Raw genomic sequence first — 20,692 nt, forward strand, 5'->3', positions numbered from 1 at the left:
TTTCATGCATTTTGGCATGTTCTCCTCCACCAGTCTTACACACTGCTTTTGGATACTTTGCCACTCCTGGTGCAAAAATTCAAGCAGTTCAGCTTGGTTTGGTTTGATGGCTTGTGATCATCCATCGTACTCTTGATTATATTCCAGAGGTTTTCAAAAAAGTGGTCTCTTGTATTTTTTTTCCAGAACTGTATATCTGCACTGATGGGCGTGGTGGTCTGAAAGTGATGTGTGAGGTGTGTTCAGGTAAATGTCTGGTGTATTGCTTTCGTGGTGGCGGAAAACACATGCAGGTCATTTTCTTCTGGTGAGAATCTCAGAGGCACTGCACCATATTGACCATTTATCTCTTTTGAGGGAAGTCTTTTATTTATTTATTTTTTATTCTTTTATTTCAAAGGCCTTCATCAATGAGGAAATAAATCTTTTAAAAAAGCACATTCTAGGTTTCTAATGAAAAACTGTTGCATATCAAGAATATTTGAGAGAGATGAAATCCTGTTGTTCTTCCCCTGCCCACTCTTCCACTGAACTAAAACAGCCTTCATACTAGAAACCACTGCAAGATTAATGAAGAAATAAAACCTTTAAATAAATATAAATATAATAAACATAACATGAATCAAAAAATGGAGAAGGGGCTTATATTGATGACTGTGACTACAATTGGATTTATACAGATCTTGGTATCATGGTTTGGAAGCTCAAATCAGAATTTTTAGAGTAGCTGTTGCAACACTCTCGCCACGACCAATAAACATTGACCTAATGAAATCCAGAGAGACTGAAGTGCAGAGATCCATGAAGCTCTCCAAAGGTTTCATATTGACCTCCACCTCCTTATCACAGCAATCCATGCAGACAGGTTAGTGATGTCTAGATACACAAATCCAATCTGTTCTCTTACTTGCAAATAACAGTGCAGACTGTGTCCTCTCCACAGATCCAATATGGCTGCATTCTGACAGTAGAATAAGACTGAGAGTTCTAAGAGCTACAGGTTTTGGGAAAGGTACGTATGGGATGTTTCTTGGGCTTGCAGCTCAGCGTCGGAGTTTCTTGTGCTTGTGTCTGGTCTTTCGGATGGAACTGTTAATGGCGTCAACGCAAGATTTCCAGTCTTGGCCGTCTTCATTCAGCTTCAGCTCAGGGTAGCGATCACAGAGATGTTCTACAAGGCAAAAGTGATACTGATGGTCAGTTAAGCCCTTCCAATATATTCCTATTAACATTGGTCATTTTACTATGCTCATATTTTTATTATGTATTATATTTTATCTGGAGAGCTTGTGCTTTATTTATCGTATTTTTTGCACTGTAAGGCGCACTTAAACTCATTTAACTTTCCCAAAAATCAACAGTGTGCCGTATAATCCAGTGTGTCTTATGTAATAATATTAATTCTACCAGTCTGGTATTAAGGAGCAGTAAAGCCACTTAAAAGGCGCTTTCAGAATAGCATTATAAAGGTGAGTTTTCAGTGAAGTTTCTCCAGCACTATGGCTGGGTGCAGCAGCATTAGCATTAGCCGCTAACCGCAGTGCTAGCTCTTTCGTTGTTCAGAGGAGAGTATATTCTGCATGTAGTCTGCATGTTTGCCAGAACACACAAGGTTCCTCAGTCTAGCGCGATATTGGGCAGCAGTTACGCCTTGCTAGCACTGCAGGTAGCGGCTAATGCTAATGCTGCTGCACCCAGCCTCAGTGCTAGAGAAACTTCACTGAAAACTTACTCTTAGACAACATATTGGGAAGTTTACTGTAAATAAACTGTTACCAGGAGAGAAATCTGTGTAGATTAACATCCAGCGCCCGATTGACTTTGAAAGAAAATGTTTTTACTGTTTGTTTACTTAACTTATTACTATTCCCTATTAGAAGGGAACCATGGAAACACCCTTACTCACATCAAAATAGGCATCCTTACTATCATTACTAATGCTCCTTATAATCTGGTGCAGCTTTATAGTCTGAAAAACTATAAACTTAGACTTTTCTAAAATCTATTTCCTCATTCAAACATTAAGGAAAATAACTGAATCCTCACTAAAGGGATGGTTATTGGAAGGGCTCAGTTGTCGGAAGTTGGGATCGTTTTTCTGGGATATGTTTTTGACTAGAGGTGGGAATCCTTACATATGATTCAGGTGTCTGTGATGCGATTATAAAACGATTATCAGTCCGTCTTAATGCGTCTTTTTCTTCAATACTGGATTTCTTTTTTCACATTGTATGACTATTTAGTACTTTAAATGTAAAGTATCTGTAATGTGTACTTTAAAACATAGAATCATACAAGCATACCAGGAGGTAAAAATGTGTACCCGTTATTTGTGAATCAATTCAGATTTGTGCATGTCCGAATCGAGCTGCATCTTAAAATTGTAAATTTTTCCCACCTTTAGTTTTGACAGTTAAAGTTTGTTATTTATTTTTGCAAGACAGTAACAATACTATCTCCAAAACAACAATTTTACAGCAAAAAGTAAACGTAAAAAAAAATGCAAAAAAATCCATGCTAAAAATTATACTCCAATTTTTTTTTATTGGACCAGTATCATGAAAATCTGATACAATATCAATACTAGGGGCAGGCGATATAACCCTAAATTAATATCACGATATTTCATGCTATTTTTTACGTTAACGATTCTCTTGGCGATATGACGAAACACTATATTAAAAACAATATTTTAATAATACACTACTGCAGCCAAAATAAACTTTTATTTTATTTTTGCATACGATATGATATGGCACTGACTAACTGAGATATTAAAAAATACAAGAATCTTCATCAAATTGTAACAGAAGTCAATGATCCAGAATGTCATGATACTAATAATGCACGTCATATATCTCCATATATTCAGGATTAAAGTAAAATAAATGACACTGGACAGATATAATATAGTCTTTAGTACATATATTGAGAAATGAGAACAATGTAATTTTTCTTTGCTTTAAAAAGCAAAAAATTAATACCCTGATGTGATAATTAGGGGTGGGTGATATGGCACCATATTTTAGGGTATAATATCATTCACAATATTATTGTGTACAATACAATATGGCACATCCCTAATCAATACACAATAAAAAGAACAATAGACTGGCTCTATTGTGTTTATAAAAATAATAGCTAAGCACTAAATGGTCTAGTGAACTGGAACTGGATTAGGATTAAAATAGCCGATACCCAATCCATTAAAAATATAGGCCTGCATCATCTTTAATTCTAAATCAATGGATCATATCAAAACGTCCTTACTTTAATGCAATTTATTGCTGTTTTGTTTGCTTTTTACTTCGTTAGCATTGTTTCTGTGTGGGATGTTTTGACTAACCCCGCAGTGCTGAGATCCTGTTGTGGTCCAGCGGTTCCATTCCGTACTCCGCGTTCCCGTAGACGTTACTCTTCACGAGAATTTCATCTGAGAAGATGAACTTGATGAGGTAGCGAGCGGCGAGAGCAGCACTGGGCCGCTGCCAGGCCATGTAGAGGGCAAACTGGGGAACCTTCACCTGACGGTCTGGACAACCCAAGTACACTGAAGAAGAAATGGGATTAGAATTAGAAGCAGTCTATATCTTTAAGAGCTCTAACAGCAAAAAGTTATTACACCAAACGGTTATATATACACTGCTGGATGCCCGAAACACTGTATTCTCAAAGTATGGAAAAGATTTGGGCCATAACTTTAACTTGGCGTGATTCGTGATGCCTATTACTATCTCACAACCTGCACACAATCCGAGTCTATTGTCGAGGCTTCCGTTGCGTCTTTTAAACAGACATACATATATTTTAAAACATCAGTGTAGACACGGTCAATAAATCTAAAAATTAACTAAAACTAAAATCAAAAATTGATTTTAGTGGGCCTGAATGAATGAATCCTGAGAGCTCCATTGTGTAGGACTAAATTACTGAACTAACTCAGAGCTGATGTATTTGTTAGCTCAAAACAGATTTTCTCCATCAATACAAAGAATTGTGACCAAATTTCCATGACTTTTACAGTTTTTTCATGACCAAACAAACCTTGATATATTTGATTGTCGTGATGGTCTGGAAGTGAGGTGTGTTCAGGTAGATTTCTGGTGTATTGCTATCTTGGCAACAGAAATCACAGGTGCACCACAGACTTAAAAAAACCTAGCCTGACATCAACAGTTAGACATTCATTGCTGTCTTGGAAGGGAATTTCATGATACGTCCTAAATATGACCTAGATTAATTAACACATGCTTTTTGCATGATTTGAGCTGCGCAAGGCATACTTTTCCTGTCGTTTTGATAGCAAATACACACTGACACGAGATAAATCATGCTTTACGGTGCAGGGTTGACAGCTAGATAGTCTACAGATTGTTAAAATAGGGAGATAAATCAGGGTGTCTAAATCATTGAATGGTGAAGGGATACATGCAAGTTGCACAAAATAATAAAAGTCCACTAAAAAAATATTTTTCTTTTTTTTTTATATTTACATAAGAATTTACATAAGAATACAAACACATTATACAGTCTAGACTCACCTTGAGCCTCTGGATCTAATGTATCTTCATTATCCGACATTCTATCAGCCTCTACTCTGAACTTGCCCTTTGACACTTTCTGTTTCTGCAGAGTGTGATCGTTGTCACTGTCCGACAGCTCGACGTCAATCTCCGCTGTCCTCATGGGCGTGAGTGGTGAATCGGGTTTAACCTGATCATCTGTGATTGGTCCAGGCTGTAAATATATACAGAAGTTGTTTTTGTTTTTTTTAATGGACTTTCTGAACTCTGAAAGGCATTAAAGGAGAAATCTGGTGCGAAATGGACTTGGATTGTAGTGAAACATGATAACGAATACAAATGTTTGTAGAATAGTCCACCTCTGTTTACCCCCAGCATCCTGAAATACAGCGCTTTAAGCTAATGCTCTCAACAGGCTTACAATGTGAGTGATTGTGGCATAGAGTTGCTCATGCAAAAAAATCTACATTTTACACCATTAACAAGCTCAAAGTAGCTCCAAACTTCATTGGTAAAAGCTTGCGAGCCCTAATATTTAAAACGAAGCAATGAGAACTTCGAAAGGGCACAAGTAGTTTATTAAAAAATTCTGTTTATACAAATACAATACCTTCAGGTAGTTCTTTGGGTGCTGCTATCTTGAAATTAAGTCACAATAAGTCGACTGACAAGCACAAATAAATAGGTAGGATAGGGGAACAGATTGCAAAATTAATTTTGTGGAAATATATGATTATTATAGAGATATTTTCAGCAACAGCTGGAATCTTTGCATTTCTATAGAAATATTTTTTTCAATCTGTTCCACCTCCTACCTATTAATTTATGTTCATTACTCAACTTATTGTGATTTAATTGTAAAAAATTACCTGAAGGTACTGTGTGTATAAACAGTGTGTTTAATAAACTACATGTGCACTTTTTTAAAGTTCTGCACAATAATGTACTGCACAAAATCTACAGTGAGAACAGAGATTTTATTCCGTTTTCCTTCTCGTTTCTGGGCTTGAGTATGTGAGTGAATTAATTTTAGCGATTGAAATGTGTCAGTCTCCCCTGGTCTGGACTATTTTAGCATGATATCAGCCTGCACGTCTGTTTACCGTAAAGTAACGCATATACGCACATCTACATTTAACGCACTGATGACTTTACTGGTGAATCAGGTTTAGGCTGCTTGTCTGTAATTGGACCAGGCTGTGTTTTATTTATTTATTTTTTTACTGACTTGAAATCAGGCATGTAGAACATACATCATGTTGTGTTTTCATTTTAATTAATAATAATTAAAAAATTAATACATCTTTAAGTCGACACATTCCTTACCTTGCGTTTCTTGTCCATCACCCGGACGTACCTGGCTCCTTTGTTCATCACAGTCACACAGGCCCTCCAGTCTTTACCTTTTTCACTGAGGTCGTGTTTGGGAAACTTCTTCTGCAGCCACTCTGTAGAAACACGCCGATTCACTACTTATTCTGACACTCAGGATTCCTCCTATTCTGAGGTGTGTGTGTATGTGTGTGTGTGTGTGTGTGTGTGTGTGTTACTCACCTCGTATGGCACTGATCTTGGCTGGGTCGAGCTTGTTCAGGCCTCTGGCTGGGTCTCCTTTGGTGTTGCTGTGCAGGAGCTCCTCGTGGGAGAAGACGTTGCGCAGGAGGAAGCGGGCGGCTGACGTGGGCCTGGGCATCGTGCCGGCCTTCCGTATGATGCTGTTGGGGAGCACGAACTTCTCACTTCCTGCAGCAAAAAGATACAGATCTGGATTTGCTAATAGATATGAATTAAATCATATTATACCACAGTAAGTTCCAACCCTGCAATGTAATTAGCTGAGAGGCCAAAGCTCTCCATGTTACTCCGCCACATACAGGTAACCTAGCAACGATACAGCGCTTACAAGCCAAACAGCAGAACTACAAACAGCAATGAAGCTATTTTACCTTGCAGAGTTTTTATAACAAAACACATTTTCTCATCCTTATTAACTCAAAATCTTTTAATCAACAGTGATAATGGAACTTGGTAAAATCGCAATAATACACTCGTGGTTCATGCTATAACATGTAATATTGGCACTGCTGTGCTGATCTATTATATAATATGTAATATATCTATTAAATTATATATATATATATATATTTATTATAGAGGATACCAAAAAAATCATATTGGAGCCTGAAACATTTTTTTTGTATATAGTTTATAATGCATAACATGCAGTACCATTCAAACGTTTGGATATGCATTCTCATTTAATGTTTTTATTTTTTTTTCCCCACATTGTAAATAAATACTAAAGTCATTCAGACTATAAAGGAACACATAAGGAATCATGTAGTAACTTAAAAGTGTTAAACAAAGCAAAATATATTTAGGTGGCTCTTATTTGGGTTGCTTTTAACTTGTGGTTTCTGAGGCTGGAAACTCGGATGAACTTATCTTGTGCAACAGACTCCTGTGTAACTCTTGCTCTTCAGTCAGTTTTTCCGTACTTTTCAATATTACCAATTATTTTTTTCCTACTATACAATAGTCACAAATAGGGCTGCCACAAACGATTATTTTTATAGTCGACTAATCACCGATTATTTTTTATGATTAGTCGACTAATCGGATCATACGTTAATTGAATATAAAACACAGTTTATCACAATAGAATGAAGCTGCTATTATACAACTATCATTAGATTTCAGCTATATGCTAACTAAAAATAAAAACAATTAAAATCATAGTTCATTAAACCTTTAATGAAATATGCAGCTTGTTGTAACAGACAATTATTTTACTGTTTAGCATAAAGTGTAAACAACTGTGTAAAATAAGGATAAGGCACTGGCATTTATGAAACATCTCAACTGTGAGGTTGTTTGAACTATTATGAAAAAAAAGTATATTAATAAAAAATGCCTCTCTGTCCAGATATTGTGTACATTACCGTACACAGGGCAGCGGTCTGCACAGATCTGATTGGCAGAGGAGAGCGTTTGGTGATTTTACACCACACATGACTGATCTGTGAGTTTACTGCACCGAAAAGCACTGAAAACAGAAGCCGCTGTCAGAATGAAATCCTTCTCTGTAGTTTATCGGTTTGGGACGGCATTTGTGACAACGTCTGGGTCCGGATCCGGATCGCGGTCCGCCTATTAGTGACCTCTGTTTTAAAGCTATCAAGATGAGTAAGTTAAGTACTAAGTTAACGCTCTGTTTACGCTAATTTTAGCAGCTAAATAGCAATTTAGCTTCTTCGTCATTTAATCAGCCACAACATGCCTCCTTTTCAGGTGCTCGTGCATCGCGGTTGTGCTGCCGAGGAAGGCAAGTTCTTCATTGCAGATATTGCATTGCACGCGTTTCACTTTTATTTTCTTGGTGATCCCACACTTTTGAGTTCTGTAGCGGGGTAGCCATGAAACCAGAGCCTGTCTGTATAATGTCCTGAGATGTCGTCCACTACCTACCCCGGTTTCCACTACTGCGCATGTGCGTCCAGGACAGAAAGGCAGTCGCAGCAGTTTGGAGAGAAAAACAAAGAAAAAAAAAAAAACGACTAATCCACTATTAAATTAGTCGTCGACTATTTTAATAGTCGACATAATCGTGACTAGTCGACTAATCGTGGCTGCCCTAGTCACAAATAACAGTACGTATTACAATAATATGGTTAAGTAATTTTTGAACTTATGTTGTAGTTAACAATGAATTGAGATAATAATTAAAACATGATTAGTTGAGACATTCTGTCATAAGTCCTGTTATTTAATGTGCCCTTATTGTAAATTGTTACTGAATAATTCAAAGTGGATACTAAAAACAGTGGCTACTGAAAAATGCATACTACTACTACTACATACACTCAACTATAATAATAATACATAATATATTAAGGTATGTACAATTATCTGTTGGTCACCTGCGTGCTCTGCTGGTGTCTTTGCTGCTGAACTGTTGGTGTGTGAACGCTCCGGCTTCTTCCAGCGCTTTTTCAGGAACATTTTTTTCACAGTGCAAGGTGGGCTGTTTGCTGAGAGGGAGGGGGATGTTGGGTTTTCTGGAATGAGAAGGAGGCTGGGGGAGTCTGTGTCGTCTTCAGGAGGAGGGGAAGACGGAGAGTGCTGCAGCAAGTTTGGGAAACTGGACGCCTCTCCATTCACCTGAGAGTGGAAGCTGTATATGCTGTTTGGGGAGTAAACCTGAGGGAGATAAGAACATAGTTAAACCTGTAAAATTTGGTACTGATTTATTCCTTTAAATCAAAGTCATCAAGTATCACCTTTTGGCTCGACTGGTCCACCTGAATGTTTGTTACTCTGGCCTGCAGCACCTCAAACTTCTCGTCCAGTTTCTGGATGGCCCCATACATAACCTGTGAGAACGTAATTGAGATGATCGAAGACTGAGGCACTGAAATTATCCAGCTTCATTAGAATCATGCTGACTTGTGGTTAGGGTAGTTTTTGCATTTTGGTAGTTTTCCCAAAGTACTGGACCTATAGTTCTCAAGAACCCTGGATATAGCCAGTAGCCAGTTCCCTTTCCACTAGCTATAACTCCAACAATGCTCCCACAGTGCTGGAAGGATGAAAGGTAGCACATTACACATGAACCTTTTCACAACCAGGTCTTTTTCAATACTTTCATTAATAAACACCACTGAAGCTCAACATGCTTGGAGGAGAATGCTAACTTCTTACCCTGTTAACATGTGTCTTTGCTAGCTAGCACTGCCCATGCTAAGTGTGATGGGACTTCTGGTTACTGTTGGCTGTGGCATCAGAAATCGTACCTGTATACTTCTGATATCACTGATTCATTTGTAAAAGAGCATGTGTCAGAAGTTAGCGTGTTGTCAGTTCTTCGAGTTGCCCTTCCAGGTGTTGTGCTGAATTCTGCCTCCATGATAGAATCTGACTTCATTTTAAATGTGCTTGTCACACTGCAGAATAAATGTAACAGATTACCCTTGTATTTATATTTTTCTGTTTAAAGATAAACCCAATCTACAGTTACAGTAGATACAGTTGCAAACGAAATCTGGTGTACCTCATGTCCATACTGTATGCTAAGGACAGAGTCAGATTGTTTTTCTTCTACTTTTATCTAAAAGTGATTTTTTTAAGAATGTCTGCCTGAATGTCCTGTAATTGCTCCATTTAAAAAAGTGTTTTCACACTGCAAACAAACTGAACCTTGGAAAAGTTGCCAGACCGAGACCAGCTATTTAGATTGGAACAAATTTTGGTCCTTTGATCCAGACTGTGTTTCATTGCACCGTCTTACACATGCTTGTGTACATTGGATCAGACCAAAAAATAAAGAACCTAAGACAGCTGCGCCACCCAGGAGCCCAAAACTTGTTCTGTACCTGACAGTAAGCTAGAATTTCTCCCAGAGTTCGTAACGGATCAGCTCCAAAGACTTGTGTTGACGCCACAATCTCGTCCTGTAGACAAAGAGAACACACAATTATTACTGCACTTAATAGTTTTATAAAACGTAAATAAAAGCATACCAGTACTGTTAATAAAGCTCACCTCATCAGGGGAGTCATTTTCCATTTCAACGCATGTAATGTCTTCAAGGCGAGCCTCATCCTCAACATCTGACATCTAGAGAGACGTCAAATTAATACTATACTGTTACGTTTATTTTTTTATGAAAAAAAAAAAAAAAACGAGGAATAAGTAAGTGACAACTGAGTTAAAGGATAAGGTAGGGGTTTCTAATAATGTGGTCAGTGACCAGAATTACACGGTCTGGGTTTCTAGTAATGTGGTCAGTGACTGGAATTACACAGTCTGGGTTTCTAGTAATGTGGTCAGTGAGTGGAAGTACAAGGTCTGGGTTTCTAGTAATGTGGTCAGTGAGTGGAAGTACAAGTTCTGGGTTCTAGTAATGTGGTCAGTGAGTGAAAGAACAAGGTCTGGGTTTCTAGTAATGTGGTCAGTGAGTGAAAGTACAAGGTCTGGGTTTCTAGTAATGTGGTCGGTGAGTGAAAGTACAAGGTCTGGGTTCTAGTAATGTGGTCAGTGAGTGAAAGAACAAGGTCTGGGTTTCTAGTAATGTGGTCAGTGAGTGAAAGAACAAGGTCTGGGTTTCTAGTAATGTGGTCAGTGAGTGAAAGAACAAGGTCTGGGTTTCTAGTAATGTGGTCAGTGAGTGGAAGTACAAGGTCTGGGTTCTAGTAATGTGGTCATTGACCAGAATTACAAGATCTGGGTTTCTAGTAATGTGGTCAGTGTTTGGAAGTACAAGGTCTGGGTTCTAGTAATGTGGTCAGTGACCAGAATTACAAGGTCTGGGTTTCTAGTAATGTGGTCAGTGACTAAATGCACAAAGCAGTGCATGGTGCAGTGTATGGTAATAGGATTGAGATAGTAATTGTTTATTATAAAGTGACCAGTGAGTGAAAGCCCAACAGAGGTGTTTTTAATAGTGTCCAGTGAGTGTATATCAGCCTACCATGCTTTCGCTGGGGGAACCAGAGCCTCTCTGTCCAAAAGCTGGTGATTCACTGCCTCTCTCTCTGGTCTCTGACCTGCCCTCTGCTGGCTCAGCATTAAAACTGCAGGCTTTAATTTCAGTTTCGGACTCGCAGTTATCTGTGGAGAAAATAAAACAGGTCATCGTCTTGTTAAACACAAATGTATCATAGACCAAATTAAACTGGACTTGGAACATGTTTATTAGAAAAGTAAAACAGGTTTAGTTTTTAAAAATGTAATTTATTTAGTCATAGATAAAAATAGCTTACACCTTGAGTATCTTATTTTTCAACAGCATTATAGCAAATACATTTTATTTTCTCATTTATGTCACTGTACTTTTATAACTAGAAATGCACCAATCTGACTTTTTTCAGTCCCAATACAGATATATAAACTGTTATAATTTAGGATTAAACTGTATACCTCACCCATAAAGGCAAAAAGGTTGAACCACATTACTTTACTTATTTTATAAAACAAAATAAAACAAATGAACACTTTAAAATATACTGAACTACAATTTATTGTCACTAAAATAAGAAATAACTTAACAAATAAATGGCCATAACATAAACTAAAATAAACTTTTTGGCCATAATGAAATATCTGAACAAAATAAAATATCTAGCCTAAAACCAAACCCAGATTTCATATAATGTTTCAAATAAACTGGCTACACAGCCTAAATCTATTTTTGTCTCACATTTCTAACAAAACTCTATAAACTACAAAACTGCAATTTTTTCTTACATTTATTTATTGAACACCTTTAATATCGCAGCAGACATACTAACAAAGCAAAGTTACAAATTTATTCTATACAATTTTGTCTGCAGTGCTATTCTAATCACACATTAAGCTAGCTAGCTACAAGAGCAGTGCTATTCTAAATCATACATTTAGCTCAGTAGTGCTATACTTTTTTGTTTCGTTTACCATACATTTCTTCAGCCATGCTATTTTAGTCACATTTATGGGCTAGCTAGTTTAGCTAACGCTAATTCAGCAGTGCCAGTTAAATCATACATTTACCTTAGCACAACCTCCATGTAGCTAGCTAGCTTCCTAGCTCGGAATTTACAAAGAAAATGGTAGCACCCAGCTCTAGTATTATACTGTTTATTATCACTCTTATTAGTGTGTATTAAATCAGTTGTAAACACAGTAATGTCTAACTTCTATTAGTGGATATGTTTACATAGTGTTTGAATGTGTGGAATATCATAGCTATAATTCATCAGTTATCAACTGGTATCGCTTATAATGCTAACCTGCGACATGAAAAGAGGGAATTATTTTACTGGATTCACCAAAAAACCCTGTAAATAGTGCTGGGCGATAAAACGATATCGATAGTTATCGAGGAAACTATATATCGCGATAAGTCGGGGCGAGAAATTCGATAAACTAAATTTTCTATTTCCCGTTTAAGTAGCGTTGTGAAAAGGCGCAGCACGAGATCAGGCAGCACGCTGAACTGCTGCTCAGCCCAGTACAACCCCTCCCCTCCCCTCTCCACCATCCCCCTCCGCCCCACCCCCCGAGCCCCTCCACTCTGAACTCCTCACATAGCCAAGTATGTATTGCTGCAGACTGGAGCACCTCCAAAGGGGAGGGGCTTACCTCCAAATGGGAAGTCCACAGCTCCAAAGGGGAGGGGCTTACATCCAAGTGGGAAGTCCACCAACAGTATACGGCTCGAGACCTCTCTCACCACGGCTCCGGCGAATGTCATAATAAAAGTCTTCCGTGATTATTATTAATACTTTTATTCTATTACATCAAATTTAATGTTACATAGAATGTACTATCACATTATATTATATTATATTATATTATATTATATTATATTATATTATATTATATAAAAGTCTACATCGTAAGGCAGGGAGACCTCACTCAACACAGCTCCATTTCTCTGCCGAATGCCACAAAAAAGTCCTCCGTGATTAAAAAGCTCATGGATGTCAATAAATATATTAGTCAACAGTTATTGATTATTTATATTTCTTAAATGTCAATATAATAAAATACGTGTAGTGTGTATGTATTTATAATATTATTGGCTATGAATAAACAACTGCCTTTATTATTTAGATCTTTACTATTTTATGATTTGAAATATTCACAGCATGGCAAATGTTTAAATGTTTTAAATAAATAAAATGTGGTTGCAATGTGCACAACATGCTTTTAGACTCTTAGAAAATGCATTTTAAAATAAATAATCATTTAATAAACGAAATAGATGAATTGATTAATCTTTCGGGTTATTTACAAGCACAAAACGTTGTGAAAAACACCCTACTGCGTAACACCAAGCCCCATCAAGCACCATCCTACTTGGAGGTAGGCTCCGCCTGTTTGGAGGTATGTTCCTCCCCTTTGGAGGTGCTCCAGGCTGCAGCTATACCCTTCTCCACATAGCGGCTCCTTCTCTCCCATTTACTGGATAAACTTCATTTATACTATTCAGCGGCGCTACACTGGAAAACTCACCTTTTAAATATGAGGCATGCGTCTCCAAGATATTTAGAGAGGTGAGCTTGTTCAGATTTCTGAAGGCAGGTAAACGCTGCTCTAGAGACCGACCGATATGGGTTTTTCTAAGGCCGATGCCGATACCGATCATTAGTGGTCAGAGTCAGCCGATGGCCGATGTGACCTGCCGATTTTTAGGGCCGATATGCTATCGTATTATATTTATTTGGCATGCTTAAAATCATACTAGTAAGAGGAGGAACAACAGTTGTAAACTTCACACAATTTATTGAAAATAAGGTTAGCATTTTATAGTGACTTTAATGTTACTATATCACTATATGTTAATAAAAAAAATATTAATTTTATTTAGATTGTATTATCCATAACATTTTATTTTATTCATTATATAACATATGTTCTATATACACTATATATTCATGTTTATAGTAGAAATATTATGTTGGCTATTATATAAAATTTACTGTAGGGGCCTACTAATTAACAAATGTATGACTTGTTGCAGTCTGTTAGTCTATTAATTATTCATTTTAATATGTTTAACAGAGTGCAAGAAGACTTCCATAATGTGACAACTTTAGATAGTTACTCCAAAACGGCAAAGCTCATTTCTTCTTCAACTCCATGCAGTTGAAAACGAATGGACATGGGAGGACAATGTTATAAAATGTTCACATTAGGGCTGCAGCTATTATTTTACAAAAATGGGTGACGTTTAAATTAAGAATAAAATTATAAATAATGCAAAAACAGACAGGTGCTGTAATTTAAATATAGCTTTATCTGGGTTTTTTTTCTTCTTCAAATGAGCTCCTTAGCCAGAGAAACGCGTCTCATCAGCTGTACTGGAGGTTCGGTGCGTGAGCGGAAAATGAGTTGAGAAAGCTGAAGAGCGCGGACTTTATAGGTTCAGGATAAAATGAGCTTTTATCAGAAAAGTCTGGAGGGGGTTCTAAAGTAGAACCCGACAAAACAGAAAATTCTGCTCATCGTTTCATTTAATATCTAACAGCGCAAACCGCTTTAAACGGGTGAGTTTTACAGCAGAACAGCAGGAGGCGGCACTAACGCCGGTTACTAACGCCGTTACTTTTTTTCAGTAACGAGTAATCTAACTAATTACTATGACTGTAACTATAACGCCGTTACCATTTCCGAGACCCCGTTACTGCACGTTACTTTAGCAGCTCTATGAACTTTTTTTTTTTTACTTCGCTTTGCCCTGGTTAACCCCTCCTCTGTCCGGTGAACTTGAGCTTCTGGCCGCTGTGCCTGTGGTTTGGCGTGGTGAAGTGAGGCACAATTGTGACGATTTGCGTGCTCTAATCAATTCAGTGATTGCCGTGGACAACCCAAGTTCCGAATTAAGGACGTTAAGCTCTTTTTAGCTGCTCCGGTTTTTGTGGTGCTGCTGCTTTCTATTTTAGGGCTTAGATTCTCTGCCCGAATCCTGAGGACCGACCCGAAATCAGGCTCCTATTTTTATTTTATATAAAGCTCTGGTGTGATAATCACAATGTTGCTAAGTAACCAATTATTATTGTTCACTAAAGCGAACGAAATAGCGAAAATTGAAAGTGAAAAACATTTGTGTTAACTGAATCTAATAAAAACGGTAATTAAAAGGAAAAACATAACTATCTCGAACTGTATTTTGTGTTTATAAAACTAACTAAAACGAACTGAAATTACTGATAGAATACCCTCATTTTTGTGTTTAATTTATTTATAAGCGCTGTTGTACAGCGGAGTTGTACAGCGGGAGTTGTTGTGCCGAGCGCGCGGCACTCGTGGTCCGTTAGTTCTTGTGTAAAGCGCTGGCGCTGGCAAGCCCACCCTAAAATGAACAGAAAAAATAAAAACAAAATTAAATTAAACTATAATAAAAATGAAAACTGTAATCACGTAGCTCTGGGCGCACGTGAACGCCTCCGCGTTTGACTTGCAGCATTGTGTGTTGCTGTTCTTAAAAATCATTTAAATTAAATAATAGTTCTATGCTTCTATGTTACAGTGTTAATTAACATAATTCTGATTATATTTCGCTCATTCAATCAGCCCGAAAACAGACAGTTTATGGGGCGGATCGGGTCAGGCTCATAATGACAGTTTATGGTTCGGGCTTGGGCAGAATGTGCACGGGCTCCGGCTGGGTCGGATTTTTTGGGCACGATCTAAGCTCTATTCTCTTTTGGTGAAGCTGTTATATTAATACCATTTTAACGGGCATTAAATTGTTGTTTTTGTCCATTATTTTGTTTTATATATACATATTTCTTTTGAGTGTGGCTTGGTTTGTTAAATTTCATCCCCAGACGCGTTTTTCCGCTTTTTTCAGTATTACAAGTTTTAGTAATTTTCTTTGGTTGTGTGGAGAATTTCGTTTTATTTTTTTGAAATTCGTTAGATTATATTTTTGTCAACATTTTGGGTTTATTTTCGTTTGTTATTTTTTGTTATTTTTCTAATAATAATAGTAAATGCATAATTGATTTCCTTTTTTGACTGGCGAATAATAAAAAGTAACGCGATAGTTACTTTTACTGGTAACTAATTACTTTTATAGTGGAGTAACTCCGTTAGTAACTCAGTTACTTTTTTGGAGAAGTAACGAGTAACTATAACTAATTACTTTTTCAAAGTAACGTGCCCAACACTGTTTATATATAAGGAGAAGTACAGTCCTCTAATAATCCTGACTAACCAGTAATTATTATTTCAGTGCAGCTGATGCTGCGAATATCCTTAAACAGTTTTAGTCCTGCCCTTTTTCATTTCGTCTAAAAATAATTTAAATACTGAAAATATCAAGTGTTAATTTGATTTTATTTACTTAGATTTTCGTTTCTGAAGAAGAGACGTCAGTTATTTTATACTAGAGCTTATAGATAGGGCTTGCCTTGCATAGTCAGGGCGCATTCCAAATGCACTCCTGCCATCAACGCTAAGCATAGTTTCGTTTGGAGAGAAATGCTACAACACCGATGCAGTTGGAATTCTATTCTTTTTCAGTAAATGAAGCAACATCACAGATTACTAATCATGAGAGAAAATATAGACTTTGGGACACTGGATTGTAAAAATGGATGCCTTACCCGTTGAAAGTCTTGCTCACTCTTGAAACCTTGCTCTGCGTTCCAAGTAGCTGCCCGCAGATGTGCCGGATTAAAATCGGCGCGGCCAAATAAGAAAATCGGCCGATGCCGATTGATAAAAAAATAACAAAAATCGGCCGATTAAATCGGCTGGCCGATCGATCGGTCGGCCTCTACGCTGCTCTGTTTGCTGCTAGTTAGATTAGCTTGTCTCCAGTTTAAAGTTAGCGATGTTTAGGTGTAAAAGGGATCTGTGCAATCTGTCATCATTAGCTAAGATGCTTTCACTGCTTTTTACATTCTAATAAACTAATGGGTAACGCACGTTAGCCGTGTTAATCCACGTTTCGTGTAAATTAAGGTTAACTTCAGCACGAGTGAGGGGTTAGTATATAAACACACAGAAAGGAAGCACTTTCCATCTTTTTTCCTAACTCTCACTGTTTCTGTTAGAAAACCCTGAGGGCAGCATTCTCCTCTGTCTTTGTGTTTTATAGTTTTTAACAGATAGAGAGTCTGTTATGCTGGATATTTTACTAAATACAGAAGATTATATAATCTGTCTAGCTGTATTTGAACTGAGCTAAACATTGCTGTTACTGAACTGGAGTTTTAAATACACTTAAGTAATGTAAGTCTAGTCTACTGAAAGCCAGTAATGTTAGTATAAATCTGTACTGCAGTAGAAGTGGATCATTTCAGAAACTTGACTTTATTCCTCCCACCTCCATTATAGGCCACTTTTTTTTTTTAATATTTAAATGTTAGCTTAATTTAAATGAAAAAAAAACTAAAGGCTCTTATTTAAAAAAAAACATAAGCAGTAAATTATCTAAAATTACAACAAATAGAAAATAGAAAAACAGTAAAACATATGTAATACATACTTTTTATATGACCAAAATTAAACTAGACTGAAATCTGACTAAAACTAATAATATCCGATAGACTAAAATGTAACTAAAACTATTATACATTTTAGTGAAAAGACTAAGACTGTATCAAAATCACCTGTCAAAATGAACACTGTGATATACTCTTGTATTTTGCTTTATGTAGTTGCCTGCATTCAGGGAGGGGAATGATCTTTTGATTAAATATAATTTTATAAAAATAAATAAAGTGTTATTGCAATTTAAATTAAACAGACATATAATGTAAAGGGTCTTACATATTTTTTAGTTTATATATTTGTCCCCTTTTTAAAATTAATTTAAAAGCTGTACCCACCTGGCAAGATGTTAACATCCTAGTGTCTGTCCACAAGGCTCTGAGCCTGCTAGTGATTTTGTCCATAACTCCCTTATTCTGTCACTTCTGAGTAAAAATAGAAACCTTTAAGTGTAACAGAAAGTGATTTGATTTATATCGTGATACATATCGATATCGGCTGATATGAAAAACTATATTGTAATAAGATTTTTTTCCATATCGCCCAGCCCTACCTGTAAATAACTGTTAAACCAGTACTGAACTATAGACTTTAAGGTAAAACAGGCCACAAGTGTAGTTGATACAAAACCCTTTTTCTTTGCAGCAAAATTAGCTATTTACATTCTGAAAACTTTGGGGGCTTGGAGACTCCACTCTCTACTCCACTTAATAATGTCATATCAGTAACAGAAATGAACCCAAATTCTACATGTTTAAAAAAGATCTACTAGAGAACCGTAACGAAACAAAAGGTTTGGAGGACATGAAATGTTTGATTCGTATTAATTTATATGCTGATTTAAAAATAAAGTTAAAAAATAAAGTTTTCCCACCACTTTCCTCAAGTCGGGTCGGGCTCAAGAAAATGGTCTGTGGTGTAGGTGTGTGTTTGTTAATGTTATTTTTTTTTAAAGCTTTGTTGTGATAATCACAATATAGCTAAGTAAGGAATCAAACTGTTTTTTAAATAAAAGTCGGGCCCGATCTTAACTCTTATATGTAATGTTTGAATAGAAAGATATTGCCGTGTAATATCAGGCAGAAAATGTACAAAAATCCCTGCTTGTAAGATAATCTCTTTTTTGGATGTTGTGAAACACTGTTCAGTTATCTTAAAGAGCCACTAAACCCTAAACCATACTTTTCTCATTAATAGCTGAATTGTTTTTCTCTGACATTTGTATAAACATTTCCTAACCTTAAAAAAACGTTTATTGGGTTCATTTCTGCCCCTGCAGCGCCCTCATAGGTTCAGCTGTGGTATAGGTGAGGATGATTACACTACTTATAATTATCACATATAATTAAGTAATTGTACTCTGCATGTGTAGTACAAATCGGGCTTCCGGTTCAGAACGGGTAGCAACACTGCCTCTAAACCCATACATCACCAAGTGCTCCGCCAAAACTACTCCTCCTATTTTTTAGCGTTTTTAAATTTAAGCTGAGGGAGGAGTCAGCTAAAATCAGCTGGTTTAGTGCCCCTTTAATGTGTTTAACCGGAACACCGTTAGCTCAATCCCAGGGTTCCTCATTCATTCAACATCGTGGGTAGGTGGAACGCAGCATCAGGCTCGTGCAATGAGTTGGAAACTAATCAATAACCCCCTCCTTCCCCAGCCCCTAAAATCACGTTCCCTACAAAGGCAGCACTGATCCACTCGGAACGCGCCCAATGGCGTTCGTGACGTCACGCAGAGGACCAGGAGACAAAAACGGGACAGTCTCGAGCCGCTTTAGTGAATAAACGCCCGTTTCTCCCCGTTCTGAACCCCAAAAACCGTTCCTCCCCTCCCCCTGTTCCTCTGTTCTGCCCGTTCCCGCAGCACTGCTGTGTATTAAGACCGTTGTTGCCCCGGGTCTGCCCCGTTCTGTGTGAACGCATCAGCAGCGCGAGCTGAGCGGGGGAACGGTGCTCGGACTTGACCGGAGCGGAGCGGCTCGCGCGCGTGTCGGTGAAGATCGTACCGTGCGCGGACATCCTCCTCCTCCTGCTGCTACAGGCTCGCTCTGTGATCCGCCGCGGCGCGCGCTCTTCTTCAGGTCCGCCGCCTTAACTTCCACCTGCTCTCCTTAGTTAAGGTGTTTAAAGCTCCTCGCGCACACACTGGACCGCAGACCACGCCCCTAAATGGCACACACACGCGCGATGAGCCCCGCGCGTGCGCAGTACACGGATAGGGAACGGTGAAGAGCTGCAGCGGAGCGAGCGCGAGCTGTTTCCAGAAAACTCTCACAACACAGTTAATAATGATCTGATAATATTACATTTATACTAATAACACTTAACACACAGGATACAATTATATTATTATAATATCCCGAATTAATTTATTTTATTACTATCCTTAATTATATTCTAGTGACACATATAAAGTTCTAATTACATTAATATCCAGAATTAATTTCTAAAAACATTCATAACATGAATTAAGTTCATATAAAATAAATATCCAGAATGAATTTCTAATAATTGCAATATCCATTATGAAGTTGTGATAACATTTATATCCAGTATAAACTTCTAATAACATAAATATCCAGTATGGCGTTCTAATAAAATGAGTATCCAGTATGAAGTTCTAATAATATTAATATCTAGAATAAATTTCTAATAAAATTAATATCCAGTATGAATTTCTTTTAACATTAATATACAGCATGATTAAAAAAAACATTAATGTACAGTATGAATTTCTAATGATATTTATATACAGGATACATTTCTAATAATATAATGATATCCCGTATAACATTTTAATAGTATTCATGTCTAGTATGAAGTTCAAATCGCATTAATACCCAGTATGAATATCTTATCACATTATTATCCAGTATGAAATTCTAATATCAATACCAGAATAAAATTTTAATTACATTCATATACAGTATGAATTTCTAATAATATTAATACCCAGTATGGAGTTCTATTCACATTATTATCCAGTATGAAGTTCCAATCACATTATTATCCAGTATAAGATTCGAATTATATTAATATCCAATATGAAGTTCTAATAATAGTAATATCCAGTATGAAGTGTGAATAATATTAATATCCTGAATAAAGTTCTAATAATTTTAATATCCAAAATGAAGCGCTAATAACATTCATATTCAGTATGAAGTTCTTATAATATCAAC

At 37.0% G+C, this 20,692-nt stretch overlaps 1 protein-coding gene across 1 annotated transcript; it reads right to left on the minus strand.

Annotated features, from left to right (window-relative positions):
• Positions 1-332: 332 nt before the first annotated feature.
• On the minus strand, positions 333-19,674 carry zgc:113423 (BEN domain-containing protein). The gene is made up of 11 exons (XM_007234057.4): positions 19,517-19,674; positions 10,993-11,132; positions 10,065-10,139; positions 9,896-9,973; positions 8,804-8,896; positions 8,444-8,723; positions 6,078-6,266; positions 5,850-5,971; positions 4,542-4,737; positions 3,347-3,550; positions 333-1,171 (listed from the first exon to the last, which is right to left on the minus strand). Exons 1-11 carry the CDS (start codon positions 19,527-19,529, stop codon positions 1,044-1,046), a joined length of 1,518 nt encoding a protein of 505 aa, XP_007234119.3. The 5' UTR covers positions 19,530-19,674; the 3' UTR covers positions 333-1,043.
• Positions 19,675-20,692: the final 1,018 nt, after the last annotated feature.

The sequence above is a fragment of the Astyanax mexicanus genome, chromosome 13, assembly GCF_023375975.1.
Source record: "Astyanax mexicanus isolate ESR-SI-001 chromosome 13, AstMex3_surface, whole genome shotgun sequence".
Taxonomy (NCBI): domain Eukaryota; kingdom Metazoa; phylum Chordata; class Actinopteri; order Characiformes; family Acestrorhamphidae; genus Astyanax; species Astyanax mexicanus.